We start from the raw sequence: 13,894 nt of genomic DNA on the forward strand, positions 1-13,894 counted from the left end.
CTATTAAAGGAACTTGTGTGGTGAGCGCAGAATCATCTTGTACTTCAGGAAATGAGTTCCACAAAAGTTTATAGAACTTGCTTGGGGTAATGGTGTAATCATTGTTGTTTCTACAGACAGGCCTCTACCGAATTTCTGGCTGTGACCGGACCGTGAGAGAGCTAAAGGAGAAGTTCCTTCGAGGCAAAACTGTGCCCCTGCTTAGCAAAGTGGAAGATATCCACGCCATATGTGGCCTCCTTAAAGATTTCCTTCGCAAACTTAAGGAGCCCCTTCTCACCTTCCGCCTTAACAAGGCTTTCATGGAGGCAGCAGGTAAAAATAATTTCAAGTGCCTTTCCCCTGTCTGGAGCATGTCATGTGTAAACCTGGGCCTTTTCTGCTTTGGGCAAACCTACAGAACAATGCCATGTGACAGAGTCTAAACTCTCTTAACATGGACCACAGCATAATGATTAAGAACTATATAAGCACTCCATGTCTTACCATCTGGCTTTATCCCTTTCTGTGTCTTATTTTGTACATGTTCTCATTTACACTTCAGTTCAGACTTCACGCCATACTTGGAATCACGTCGTCCTCCTGATTTCTAGTGTATTTTCTTTTGCAGCTAGCCATAATTGCTGTTACCTCTGACCCAACAATATACGGCTTCTACATGTCCTTCAAACCAGGAACTGAAACCGTGTTAGAACTGTGGCTTCTAGGACTGGTGTGGAGGACAGTGGGCCAGTTTGAGTGTAAGGGCAACCATGCCTCACTGCAACAGGAAAGAAATTGCAGCATATGAAGGGAAGAGGAAGTGTGTGAGCCTACAGTTTGCTCATTTAATACCATAGTGGGTAAATTGTGTTAGTCTACATGGGTGATATCCCTAGTTCTGTCACTGAGACTAAAATATTCATAGCGGCTTAAAAGTTTTATGCTGGAATATTAATGGTAATTTCTGTTTGCTGGGCTTTAATGTGGACTTCTGAGCCCAACAGACACAGTAATGCATTGGATATGGGACAAGCCACTACTTCATCTCTAATGAAGTTTTGCTGACATGTCAAAAATAGTCCCAAAGTGCTTTTGTTTTGTTTTGTTCAAAGAAATCATGGATGAGGACAACAGTGTGGCGGCCATGTACCAAACAGTCGGGGAGCTCCCTCAGGCGAACAGAGACACTTTGGCTTTCCTTATCATACATCTCCAGAGGTGAGTTCAGTCTAGACACCTGCTGACATTTTTTCCCCTCCAGATGATGAAATGCATTTGGAGGGTGGCAGACTTGCCATTTGAGCCTTTTTCAGAGAGTTTCTCATTACAGATGTGCTCTGTTTAAAAATGCCTTTCTCTTCCCTAGAGTGGCTCAGAGTCTAGACACCAAAATGGATGTTGGCAACTTGGCCAAAGTGTTCGGGCCAACAATAGTTGGGCACGCTGTGCCAGATCCTGACCCCATGACACTACTGCAAGACACAAAAAGACAACCCAAGGTAAGCCAGTTATAAGGTTAAATTGGGGCAACCTGTGAAATTTGGGCACATCCAAGTGTGATGTGTTGCAGTATTCATTTTTCTTTACTGTGCCTTTTCTGCTTTCTTGTATAAGAGGGGATAACCAATCACCTGTCTTTCTGTAGGTTGTGGAGCGGCTGATGAGTCTGCCTGTTGAATACTGGAACCAATTTCTGATGGTGGAACAAGAAAATATTGATCTAGAGCATATCATTGAAAATTCCAATGCCTATTCCACACCTTGCACCCCAGATCTTAAAGGTAATCCATGTCGAATTGCTTGCTAGTATCCAACTGCTATGCCAACTGAAATTTACTCCTTCCAACAAACATCTTAATGTTCACACACTAGGTTCCTGCTACAGCTGCTGGTCCTACTGATAATTCAGATAATTGCACTTATACCATCATGTTTATCCATCTGACCTAGTAACCACTTTCTTCTTGCAGTATCTTATGCACAGGGGTCGGCAACCCACGGCTCTTTCATCCTTGTACTGTGGCTCCGCAGCAGCGACACCAACGACGGCAAGTTGCACTTGGGGCGCGGCGAGCGTGCCTCCTTCCCCACCCCCTTCTTGGGAAGGAGGGGAAAGGATGCCGGAGGGAGGGAGGGAGGAAGGAAGGAAGGAAGGAAGGAAGGAAGGAAGGAAGGAAGGAGGTGTGCTCGCCGCGCCCCAAGTGCAACTTGCCATTGTTGGCATCACCGCCGCTGTCTATCCCGCCTGCTTGGCTGAGGCCAGAGCTGGAGGAGGGGGGGCGGGGCTTGGGGAGGCGGGGCCACATGGTTCTTTGGGTGCTAAAGGTTGCCGACCCCTGTCATGCATATTCTAAGAGTAAAAAAGCCCCCAGGTGGTATTGGAACATGTCAAAGAACATGGGCTGATATCAGCAGTAGGAATACATATCATCATGCTGGGAGTTTCCTTGCCAGGTCAAAGCCGATGATCGTTGCTGCTGAAATGCAGATGTGATGATGAGACATGACATGCTTACCTTACTACAGAGTACAGAGAAAGAAGAATTTGACATGAAACTGCCATTCCTGGCACCAGCCTTTTGTAAATTAGAACAATGTTATTTCTACAAGTTCACATAAATCAGCCTTCCTTGTTGCTGGATTGGAAATTTTTTTGGCAGAAAATTGCATATTTGGTTTGGTTGGGGAAAGCTGGCTACTAAAAACACATTTCTAAGTGTCAAATATGTGTACTGAGCCTTCTACACAATTTAACCCAGAGGAAGCTGTTCTACCTACAGATTACTTACTTGATTAGATCTAGAACCCACTTATTGATTTTTTTGGCGGTTCATGATATCCATAAAACTCTCCTCCAAAACCATGTTTCAAATGAACCCACTTTCTTCCTTTCATCATTTTCCTGTCCAACTTTCACACCCATACATAGCAGACAGAAATACTATGACATGAATTATCTTGCTCACCATCAACACATGCTTACACTTTAAGGACTGCATTTAGACTTCTGATTTTATTTCTGTCATCTTTTAGTTTTGCTTCTCAACTATTTTTTAGCCATTTTAAGAGTTTTTCAGGCATCCATCAATGCTTTTCATTTCTTTTGGTTACAGGATTAGTCATTGTGCATTCTTCCTTGATAACATCCCTAGTTTCCCTAGTTTCAACTCATAGTTCTTCTAGTTGATGCTTGCTTGAACTTAATAATACAGAATTGTCCTTTACATGGTATTTAAACTCTTCAAGAATTTGGTTTAGATTGTATCTTGGCACTATGGATGTTTTGGTATTTTTCTGCAGCTTTTAATTTTTGACATTCTAATTTTTTTGACATTATAATTTTTCACGTTAACAATTCATGCTGTGTACCACAATCAGTTCCTGGTCTCGTTTTAGCAGAGAGAATCACTCTTCTCCATCTTCTGCTTCTGATTATAGATTTCTATGTTAGCCATTTGGTGGGTGTCCATGTGCACAATCGTCTGGTTGCCTGAGACATGTGTTTGCAATGAATAGGTTGGTTACTGTAACTAATATAGTGGGCTAAAATGCTAATGACAACACCCTGCCTCTTTTGTCTTGTTGCAAAGTGAGCATGTTGGGACCAGTCACCACTCCAGAACAGCAAATGACAAAGACTCCTTCAAGTAGCTCTCTGTCTCAGAAGGTCCGCTCTACATTTAGCAAGACCACACCTAAGTAAGTTGGGCTTCCTTGGCCAGTGATTTTTTTTCCTGCTCTTCATCCACTGAAGCTTCTTGGCCACAGACTTGAAAATTTTAGCATTCACTGCAGCAAGACCACACCTAAGTAAGTTGGGCTTCCTTGGCCAGTGATTTTTTTTCCTGCTCTTCATCCACTGAAGCTTCTTGGCCACAGACTTGAAAATTTTAGCATTCACTGCAGCAAATCACATTAGCTTAGGTGGTGATAGTTACTTCCTTGCTACGGAAGTGTATAATGAGTTACTTCTAGGTTGGCGTAGTGCAGAACAAATAGCCGCCCAGACGGTAAACATTCCAAATCAGGAGTGTGGCAACAGTGAAAAATTATCACTTTTCTTCAGCACAGATGACTGCAGTGCTTCCTGTTACGAGTCCTATGGTTTCCTGCTCATAAAGAGGCTGTGCTGTTAGTTCAGATATAAGTCTTGAGAGGATATAGATGATATCCTACGTCTATGGATTGGCTTTAGGCCAATTTTGTTGTGGTCAGAAAAAGGTGAGGTAGCACAAATATTGCAGAAATTGCTGTGCACCATCCTATATATTGCAGCCTTACCAAAAGATCAGTCAGGGAATAAATGTAGCTACTGCAACTTGTTGCACACTTGGCATTAAAGTAGCCCTGGTTGGGTGGGGAGGGGGGAGATGGGAAGGCCCAAGCCATGTGTCTGGGTGTAAAGGTCACGAACTTATTCACACTCTTCTCAATGTCTTATACTGTGTATACTTTGGACAGTGTGAGCAGTTAAATTGCAAAGCAAGTGGAATGGTCAGTGAAGATAAAAATGCTGTCAGGTGTCCGCCCACGCTGTTGGCCGATCTGCACGAAGGAGGTTGTTCTTTTACAAAGTAAATGTGCTACAAGTCCCCTACTGAATCTTTCCTTTTTTTTTTTTTTTTTTTTTTGCTCTTCAGGTTTTCAAGCAAAAGCAAGTCTGCAACCACCCTAGGGCAACAGGGCAAATATTTTGCCTCTCCAATGCTGAAATGAAATATGCTTTTGTTCTGAATGTCTGCTTACAGTCCGGTTAAGCAGATTGCTACAATAAAATGTTAAGTTGCTCCTTTACTATCCCAGCTGCACTGTGTACTGCGATCAACTGTATACTTCTGTTTTTAGTTGAACTGTTTTTATTTGAATTTTACTGTGCACTATAAAGTTATCTAGCGCCGTATCACATTTATTGTAGGGAAATAATTGGCAGAAGCCATTCAGCATGTTAGTAGGAAAACTGCAAGAAGTTGTTTTTGGAAATGGTTTTCTATGGCTGGAAAGCTGCCACCATCTGTCCAAAGTACCCCATTATTGTTTCATTTGTGGGTTGTGGTTGGAAAAGATAGGATAGGATGCATTTTGCACCAGCAGTAATCTCATTTCAAACAACAGCCTTAATCCTGGGGGAAACGAGTGCCGATCCGCGGTACAAAGAAATGGTGCGTGATGAAACTACACTTGTACTCCCTTGGTTAGTCTATTTTTAGTGAAACCAACGACTTATTTTTTTTTTTTTAGAGTAAGTACGCTCAGAACTCCGTCATGTGAAAAATTGAAATCCAGTGTTCCATAGTGTGGGCACACATTGCTGTACATCTGAGGTTCTTCCTTGGGCAGCATAGGAGGGCACTGAGTAAATATGATACCAAATGGAGGTTTTAATTGTATGGCCGTCACCTGCAGCTTTTGGAAGCCTAGCTTAGGTTGTTTTTAACTTAACTAGATTCTAGTACAAATGTGTTAAGTAGTAGAGGTGCTCTTGATGTTGTAACCACAGTAATCTGATCATACCCTTTTTTGTTATATTTATAATTTATGTGTTTCACGGGTATGCTTTTAAAGGGACTCTCAATAGGTAAAATGGAATGTACTACATTGTAAAATACAGTGGACTGACTCATTCAGCCTGGTTCTCCCCATAAACTTTCTGCTCGCCAATATTTTGCAAATCAGGTTTGTAAAGATTCCTCCATTGATCTTGTCAGAATATCTACTTAGGGTATAGGTTGCTGGAAGAATAAATCTTAACATGACCACGTTGGTTTATGATGGGTTAAAATGTTTCCTATATATTACGGTAATCCTAAATTAATAATTGTAAGACTTGATCTTGCCTTGATCCTTTGGATGTTGCAGCGTTAGCCATCTGTAATGCTAAGAAATTTGCATTTTTGTGCTGCTGTCTTCAGTGAAGTTAACAGAATACTTAAATCTTGGGTCCAAATTGGATGTAATGGTTGTTTTTTGAGAATCAAGATTCGGTTTCTGTGACCTACCTGGTGTGCTGTCAGCCATTCATTGTACTGGTTAGAATCAGTTGAGGCCAGCAGCAAACAGGTTGTGCTGCTCTGAACTCCATTTGGAAATCAGGGCGGGGCAGGTGGCCTTGTACTCAAACTCCATGTGGCATTTGGGGGCGGAGCTAGCCAGGCTAGTGTAGCAGGGGGGCACAGTGTCCAGGGTGAGCCCCAGGCGCTGCTTTAGTGTGCCCCTTCCTCCCTCCAGGAAGTTTAATTTGGTAATTTCTCTATATCTTAATTAAGGAGACTAGATCAGGATTCTAACTGGTCCTCAGCCACCAATTGATCTTCATTATAGTGTGTGGATTTGAATTCAGATCTTAACTAAAACACTGACTGTGTCGAACCCAAGGACTAATCTAACCTATAGGTGGATTTTCAATTGTAGAGGACTAGAATACAGAAAGGAGAAGTGTGACTTTTGGAGGCCTGTCAGAAGGCAGACATTTTGGGATAGTTTATATCAACAATCACGAGAGGATGCAGTGGTTAAGAGGGGTGGACTGTAATTTGTAGAACTGGGTTTGATTCCCCACTCTTCCACATGAAGCCTGCTGGATGACCTTGGTCCAATCACAGTTCTCTCAGAACACTGTCAACCCCACCTACCTTACAAGTATCCTGTTGTGGTGGTGATGGTGGGGAGGCCATTATAAACTGCTCTGAGATTCCATACGGTAAAGGAAGGCAGAGTGTAAAAACTTACTCTTCTTCAGTGCTCCATTTTACTTTGGGTTAGAGGTTCTCCAATTTCTTTAGAGTATTAAGTGATGCTAGGAAAGGTGAAAGTTGGTTTCCTTCAGCTTTCTTGAAGGAGAAAGATTAGCCAGAGGGCAGAAAGACATTGACAGCTTTCAGAATGGAGAGGATTACAGTCCAACAACGTACTGGGAATTGTATTACTTATTCATTAATTTTCTGTATGGTGAACAATGGCACCAAGTTTTTAAATGAGAACACATTATTGGCTGTGAGAACCATCTAAGAAATGTGACGTCTCACAGTTTAAAGTTAGTGGAAATTTAGGGAACAGAAGATGAAGCAATGCGTATAGTAACTGTATGCTGTCAAGTTGCAGCAGACTCATGGCACCCCTAGGACCACGGGGTTCCCAAGGCAAGAGATAAGCTGAGGCGGATTGTGTCAGTCCCTGGATCTGTTACCAATAACAAGCTCAGTGATTTCAATCAGAAGCATTTATTGACAGACAACAGCGTGGTCATATAATGAGAGAAAGCCAGAACTCCAAACCAGAGGCGTAGCTGGGCCAGAGTGCACCCGGTGCACACTCTGGCTTTTTCGCCTCCCCCCCACCCACCCACACACACACACACTTTAGCAAACTGAGCAGGCTGGAGAAGAGGCCTGCCTACCTCTTTCCTTCCAGGCTGCAAACGATCTGGTGGGAGCTACATTTCCCAGGGTCTCCTGGGAAATGTAGTTCCCACCAGGCCGTTCGCAGCCTGGAAAGGAACACAGGCAGGCCTCCTCTCCAGCCTGCTCCGTTTGTTAAAATAAGTGTGGGGGGCATTGCGGGGGTGAGCTGAGCAGCCGACCGACGAGGGAGGGAGGAGTCGGGGGGGATTTTCTGCTCCCCACATGACCCAAAGCCGTGCGCCCGGTACGTGGCACACACCCCCGTCCCCTGGTAGCCCCGCCACTGCTCCAAACACCTTATATGCCGCCTCCCCCCAGTACTGCCCCTCCTCCCAGGCGCCAAAGCTGATTTCTACAAGGCAGGAATGTGTCAGCCTGACCCTTCAAGGTCAGAGAGATAGATGAAAAGCCATCTAAACCACTACTTCATGCATGCACAGAAACAGCGAGAAAATGAAAGAAAAACAAACTCAGAGTATGGAGACATCCTACAGCCCCGATGGATGTCAGGGCTCCCTAACAGTTTGCTGTTGCCTTCCTCGACATGGCAACACCTGTCTTTCAAGTACTAACCAGGGCCAACCCTGCTTTGGTTGCAAGCTCTGATGAAATCACTGCCCATGGCAGAAAACATTCAGGCTGATGAACGCTGCAGAGCAAAATGAGACATTTTCATTTATAGCAGAACTTGTAGATCTGCCGCTGGGTAGACAGCAGTGAGTTCAGGACCAATTATAACAGTGCTTTTCCACATCATGCGTAATTTACTGGTGGAATTCATTATCACAAAATATAGTGACAGGCAGCGGATTACTTGTCATATAGAAAAATTCATGAAGGTATCTCACTGGTTGTTAGAAAAGTTGACTAAAAGCAGTCTTCAGGATCAGAGGACAAATAGGGTGAAGGCAGGAAGGGAGACTGTGTGGCTGCTTCATGCCAAAGACTGAGTGCCCACAAAGCCTCCCTCAAAAATGGCTCACTAGAATTTTTAAAAAATGTCATTAAGCAAGGCAGTTTTTAAAGGAAGCAGATACTGTTTGCTAGCACCACCTTGTGAACAGTATACACTTTTATCTTTGCATGTTCAGGACATATTTTATTAAAAGGTAAGATTTAGCCATTAGGAAGATCTACACTTCTACAGTGTCTCTTTGTCTCCTACCACACTTGCTAAATAACACAGAGGGTATTTCTGTCCTTAGAACAGTAAGACCCTCTCTTTTCAGCTTTAATTTGTACTGCTTTACAGAGAGGAATTTGCACAAAAACTCAGCTTGACCTGATTTACAAATCTTGACTTGCATTTTGCAGTCTTTAAAAGCTACGAGTGCAATAGAATCTCTCTCCAAGAGGATGCCATGCCTGTCAGAACACAAATTTCAAGGGCACGGAGTAATACCTAGCATGGCATTCAGAGCCAATGGAGCAACTCTAATTGCAAAGACTGTGGCTTTATCAAAGCTGGAGGATTTACAAGTCTGGCTTTACATAAGAACACAAAAGGGAATGGTGAATTTAATACTCCAAGTTGGATGCAGGCAAAATGCTTCTGCCACAGCTGGTGTGATCCGTTACTAACCCCGCTTTGGTTGGTTATATTCGTGTTCTCTTCGCCAAAAGATGGACTCGCTGGCTGTGATCTCCTTTCTCAGTGTGCTGGATTACTAGGATTAGTACCTCAGGTGGGTAGGCAAGGGGCACCTATTTACACAAAAGAGGGCAAAGCCTTCCAGCTATTTTATGTAACTGAAGCTAAAATAACATAGATGTAGATAAATAGGTTTGTGCCATACATGTTTCTGTTCCAAGACAGGGAGGAACATTCTGCAGATGCACTAATGACTGACTGTTTGGCATACTCAAGCACTTATTACTTGTGTACTGAAGACCTCTGAAATGGCCTATCCAGAGCAGACCTATTTTAAATGGATGCCCTTGGTGGCTGACTTTGGAGAGCAAGGCAAAAAGTCATTGGGGTATAACTGGCTTGACTTGTGTGGTTCATCTTTGGCCCTGAAGTGGAGGCAGGTGTCCAGGCTCACAGCCACATGATAAGCCAGTACACAGAAGCAGGCCTTGCTGCTTGAAGGCTCTCATGTTGCAGTGCTTGATTTAAAATTATCTTATGGCAGGTATCCTGTGTCTCGGCCTGAAGGTGTTGCGCCAGAGATGTGAACATGGTCTGTCTTTGGTTGTTGTGGGCTTTCTGGGCTGTGTGGCCATGGTCTGGCCTGCACCTGTGGCTGGCATCTTCAGAGGTGCTACCAGTACTTAAAAACACCAGGATCAAAGACCAAGGGCGTGCTAGGTTCATGAACTCCACCCAGACACAGGATTTGCATTCACTAATACTGTTGCTACTGCAGGGAATGCAAATGTGAATACGAATGTAAATGGACTGAAAACCCCACCCACAATACAATGCAGTCAACCATACCTTTGCATAGCAAGTTCCACCCAAACACTTACTGATTGATTCCCCACCCTGGGACATGAACAATATATATCCAACGAGACATTCCCTTCTCACTGTACACAGCGTGTAGCTCACTTCTCTCTGATATACCTCTGAAGTTGCCAGCTGCAGATGCAGGCGAAACATTAGGAACAAGATCTACCAGACCACGGCCAGATAGCCTGGAAAGCCCACAACAGCCAGTTTGAGTCTGACCATGAAAGCCTTTGACAATACATAGTCTTCCTTGGTTATAGCCTCACAGTGACGGGCCAAAACCTAGGAGTCTTCTGCAAACAGGCCAGGAAATCTGCCTCTTTGTCCTCTGGGAAATACAGAACAAGGTAGTAAGCTTATTAAATGGCTTGTTTCTAAATGTTGAAAGGAGATTTCCCAGTTGAATGCGTGATTGGGATTCATTGGTCAGTTACTTGAAATCCTCTGTTGGCTCCTTGTGTTTTTGCTGTATATTGTTGATAGAGAAGATCCCTTCAGCTTGAATGCAAGGTTGCACTGAAAATATGCCATGGATTAGTCATACTCCAGTGACCAGGAAATGTGCCTGGGGATGGAGGGGTGTCTGAAAACCATTGACTGATCAAAAACAAAAGCTAGATGCCCAATTAGCAAGTGTTAAACAATAACAGCTGGTAATCTTTCCTGCCCAGTTGCTCTAAGTAGTCAGCACCAGCTCTAGATCCAAATGTGCAAATATCAATATGACTCAAGCCATGTGACTATTTAAAGGTGAAATCCTGTGCAATCCTACTTGGAAGTAAGCCTCATCGGACATTGTGGTTTTCTGAGTAAATGTATCAGGCTGCTTCTGTGTGGCTTTTTGCCTGCATGGAGTGCAGAGTTCCAAAAATAAGGGAAATAGTCTCTATGACTAGCAAGAGCTAATATACACATGCATTAAAGCTTCTCTGTGACTAACAAGAGCTAATATACGTTAAAGCTGATTTGCATTCCAACTAATAAACACTCGTATTACATGCATTGTTTGCCATAAATAACAAATTGAGGTCTTTTTCCTTTTATACCAGGGTTGTCTCTTAAACAGTTTATAGTGAGAACTATCTCTTTTTTCAGTGGGCTCTGTTATTCACTGATGGTTAGGTCACAACTTCTACTGTCCGAGCAGGACTGTGAAAATTTCCATTCCTCCCCGGAACTCCAGAGGGCTGTCTTTTCCTTTTTCTTCAGTTTTCATAGCTCTGCGTTTGGACAGGTCACTTTTGGAAACATTCCACGTTATGATTGTTAACATGGGAGAAGAAAAATTGTCCTCTGCAGCCCCGGAGATAAATCTGAGGTGGAGTCACCTCACCCTGGTAGACCAAAGGGATAGGAGGCAACCTGGCTGGATTTGCTGGAGGGACGGGGTCCAGGCACTGTGTTCCATTAGAGCTGCCCCAATCCATCTCTGCCTCATTGCCGGGACCAGTGGGCGTGTTACATCACTTCCCTGACCCGCCAATACTGAGACTGGCAGTCAATTCGTCACCTGAGCCAGAACAGAGGGACCAACGTGGTGGTGAGCCAGCCCTTCTCTTGTCCAGAACTCCATCAGAAGTGGTTGGCTGGGAATTGGGCCCATGAACGCCAGGAAAGTTGGCCTAGAGACCCCGTGTGTGGCCAGGAGCCACTGATCCACTCTGTGTCCTTTTGGTGGGAAGCCTCAACATGGCGTCGCTGCCATTTTCACCACTTCAACTGCTGCCCTTATCTGCCCCATTTGGTCCCGTACCAGCAGCTGATTTGGTGGGAAAGCTCTCCCAGACCCTGCTACAACTAACTTAGGGTCAACAATGGCAAGGGGGAGCAGTAGTAGCCACAGAGATGGCGAGGAGCCAGTTTCCACTCATGCCTGCAGAGAGGGAAGTCCTCCCTCCAAGAGCAGGCTGAGACACGATCAGCAGGACATTCAAAGGGCAGAGTTGCTACCCCTCCAGCAAAATGAGCAAGGCAATCACTCTCGAAGAATCTGTTAGTTTTGACTGCCCATCTGTCCACCCACCCGCAAGGGTAGGAAGGCTCTTTTAAAAGTCTCACCACATTCTAGAGTCTGAGAGCAAGATGAACTTGGAAGAATCCTTCTTGGGCAGGTCTTGAGTTCTGTATCTCTGACAGAGAGGAGGGGGAATGGTCAGGGGATGAGGAGGAGTCCCACGACAAATCCTCCAGGCTGTTTTCTAGCGAGCATTTTCAATGTTTATTGCAGAAAGTCATTGACCCTCTCAATTTTTTTTTACCAGACAAAGGATGCAGTAATCCAGTTCAATATTTCCTCAATCTTGCTATTAATATAATCAAAACGTCTGCAACATGGAACGTTCCTAAATCACAACAGTGTAACGTGTTCTATATTGACAGCAAGACTGAGGAAATATGGATTGAAACAGGATTTTACCAGAATCCTATTTCTTGGATATCATTAGTCTTTTTTTCCCTATCCACCTGCGTAAGAGCCAATACTTACAAAGCTTCTTTAATTTGAACTAGATTACTCTTGTGTAACACTGTTAGGACTAGAGATGCCTAAAGGCTTTTTCCAGTATATTGCCATTTTGGATGAACAGTGAAGCAAGAACCCATCAGTTTATTTAACCTTATTTTTCTTATCTACCCGCATAAGAGCCAATTAGGTAAATGGCGCTCTTTAGGACTTCTTTAACTTGGATTGGATGCCCAGAGGTTTTGAGGCTTTACAAGCATCTTATGGACTACTTGGATGTAAAGACGCTGAAGCAAGCATCTAACATAAGTCTTTATGGCACGCTCCTGAGTTGTTTTCAGCCACGGTAGATTCTGCGAGGATTTCTTCTGTAGGCAACCTTTCTAGATAACTCTCCGCTGTTAAGAGACAATTCTTAATATCAAGTATTTAAGAGACAACTCTTGTGTAAAAAGAAAAAGAACTCAATGTATTGTCGAAGGCTTTCACGGCCGGAATTCTCCGCGAGATGCTAATGTGAACAATGCCATGGCCATGTTCTAACAGCGTCTCTCCTACTGGCGTTTTACTTCCATCTGTGGCTGGCATCGCGCTTCGGGATCTCTGGAGAAATTACCGGCCGAACTCCAGCAGCAATCAAGGATGAATCGCTTTAAATTCCATTCCCTCCCGGCTTCCGATACCCTACCTTCAAAAAAGGAAACTCGGTTATGGATCGTAACAATCGCCTGTATCGCCAGGTCTTACCAATGGCGTATTAGCTTTTTAATAACGCCTTACTTGTGAAACTTCTTGTCGCGGGACTAAGCTTTCATATTCAGACATATCTCGAATTCAATACTGCTGCATATATCATTTAAAGTAATTCGGATAAAGAAATCATTTATAATTTTAAAGACTATATAATCTAAAAATATAATTGAAACTGAGGACGTAATGGCTGACGACTCTTCCGTAAATTTATTACCACAGAATAGGCTTGAGGGGTGAGGGCTGCATTACTACTAACTTCACTGAACCGGCTCAGCGACCACGAACGGGACTGGCCAAAAATCGAGGAGCCCTGGAGAAAAAAGAATTCCTCAAATATAGAAGCCTTCAGTACGTCTTTCACCATTTTCTGTTTCTCGCCCGATTCCCGTGATTTTGGCTTCCCTATTAATTGGCACTTTAAAACCATTGGTGGGGACCAAAATTCCATCAACGAGTTCGCCCGATGGTGGGATTCAAATGCCTCCCTCCATTCCATTCCATGCTGCCTTTCTCCACCTGTCCACCACTTTGTCCTTTGGCTTCCGTTCTGCCACCATCCACATGCCATCTGTCCTTATGCCATTTCCTGGTCCCATTATGTTTCCCTCCACTTATTTCCGGCTCCTGTCTTGGCTGTCTCATGCATGCTTGTCCTGTTCCTCCATTCATGTGTGTGTGGCTGCCTCCGTGTGTTCCATTCCACTGTGCTTCTTTCTGTCCTCTCCGTGTATATGTATTCCGTTCCATGTGTGCATTCTCCATTCTTCCTACTCTCTGTGTTCTTTCCGTTCCTGTTTTCGGTCTGGGATCCACTGCTTCTGGTCGATCCGTCTCGGTTGTCCTGGC

At 44.0% G+C, this 13,894-nt stretch overlaps 1 protein-coding gene across 1 annotated transcript in view; it reads left to right on the forward strand.

The window, feature by feature from the left end:
• Nucleotides 1-5,738, forward strand: part of RACGAP1 (Rac GTPase activating protein 1) — a 34,660-nt gene extending 28,922 nt beyond the window's left edge. The window contains exons 13-18 of the mRNA XM_048491706.1: nt 117-315; nt 1,095-1,200; nt 1,349-1,481; nt 1,628-1,763; nt 3,573-3,681; nt 4,623-5,738. Of these exons, the coding sequence (XP_048347663.1) occupies nt 117-315; nt 1,095-1,200; nt 1,349-1,481; nt 1,628-1,763; nt 3,573-3,681; nt 4,623-4,698 (759 nt within the window). The 3' untranslated portion in view covers nt 4,699-5,738. The remainder of the gene's footprint in view (nt 1-116; nt 316-1,094; nt 1,201-1,348; nt 1,482-1,627; nt 1,764-3,572; nt 3,682-4,622) is intronic.
• Nucleotides 5,739-13,894: the final 8,156 nt, after the last annotated feature.

The sequence above is a fragment of the Sphaerodactylus townsendi genome, linkage group LG03 (genome assembly GCF_021028975.2).
Source record: "Sphaerodactylus townsendi isolate TG3544 linkage group LG03, MPM_Stown_v2.3, whole genome shotgun sequence".
In the NCBI taxonomy this organism is placed as follows: Eukaryota; Metazoa; Chordata; class Lepidosauria; order Squamata; family Sphaerodactylidae; genus Sphaerodactylus; species Sphaerodactylus townsendi.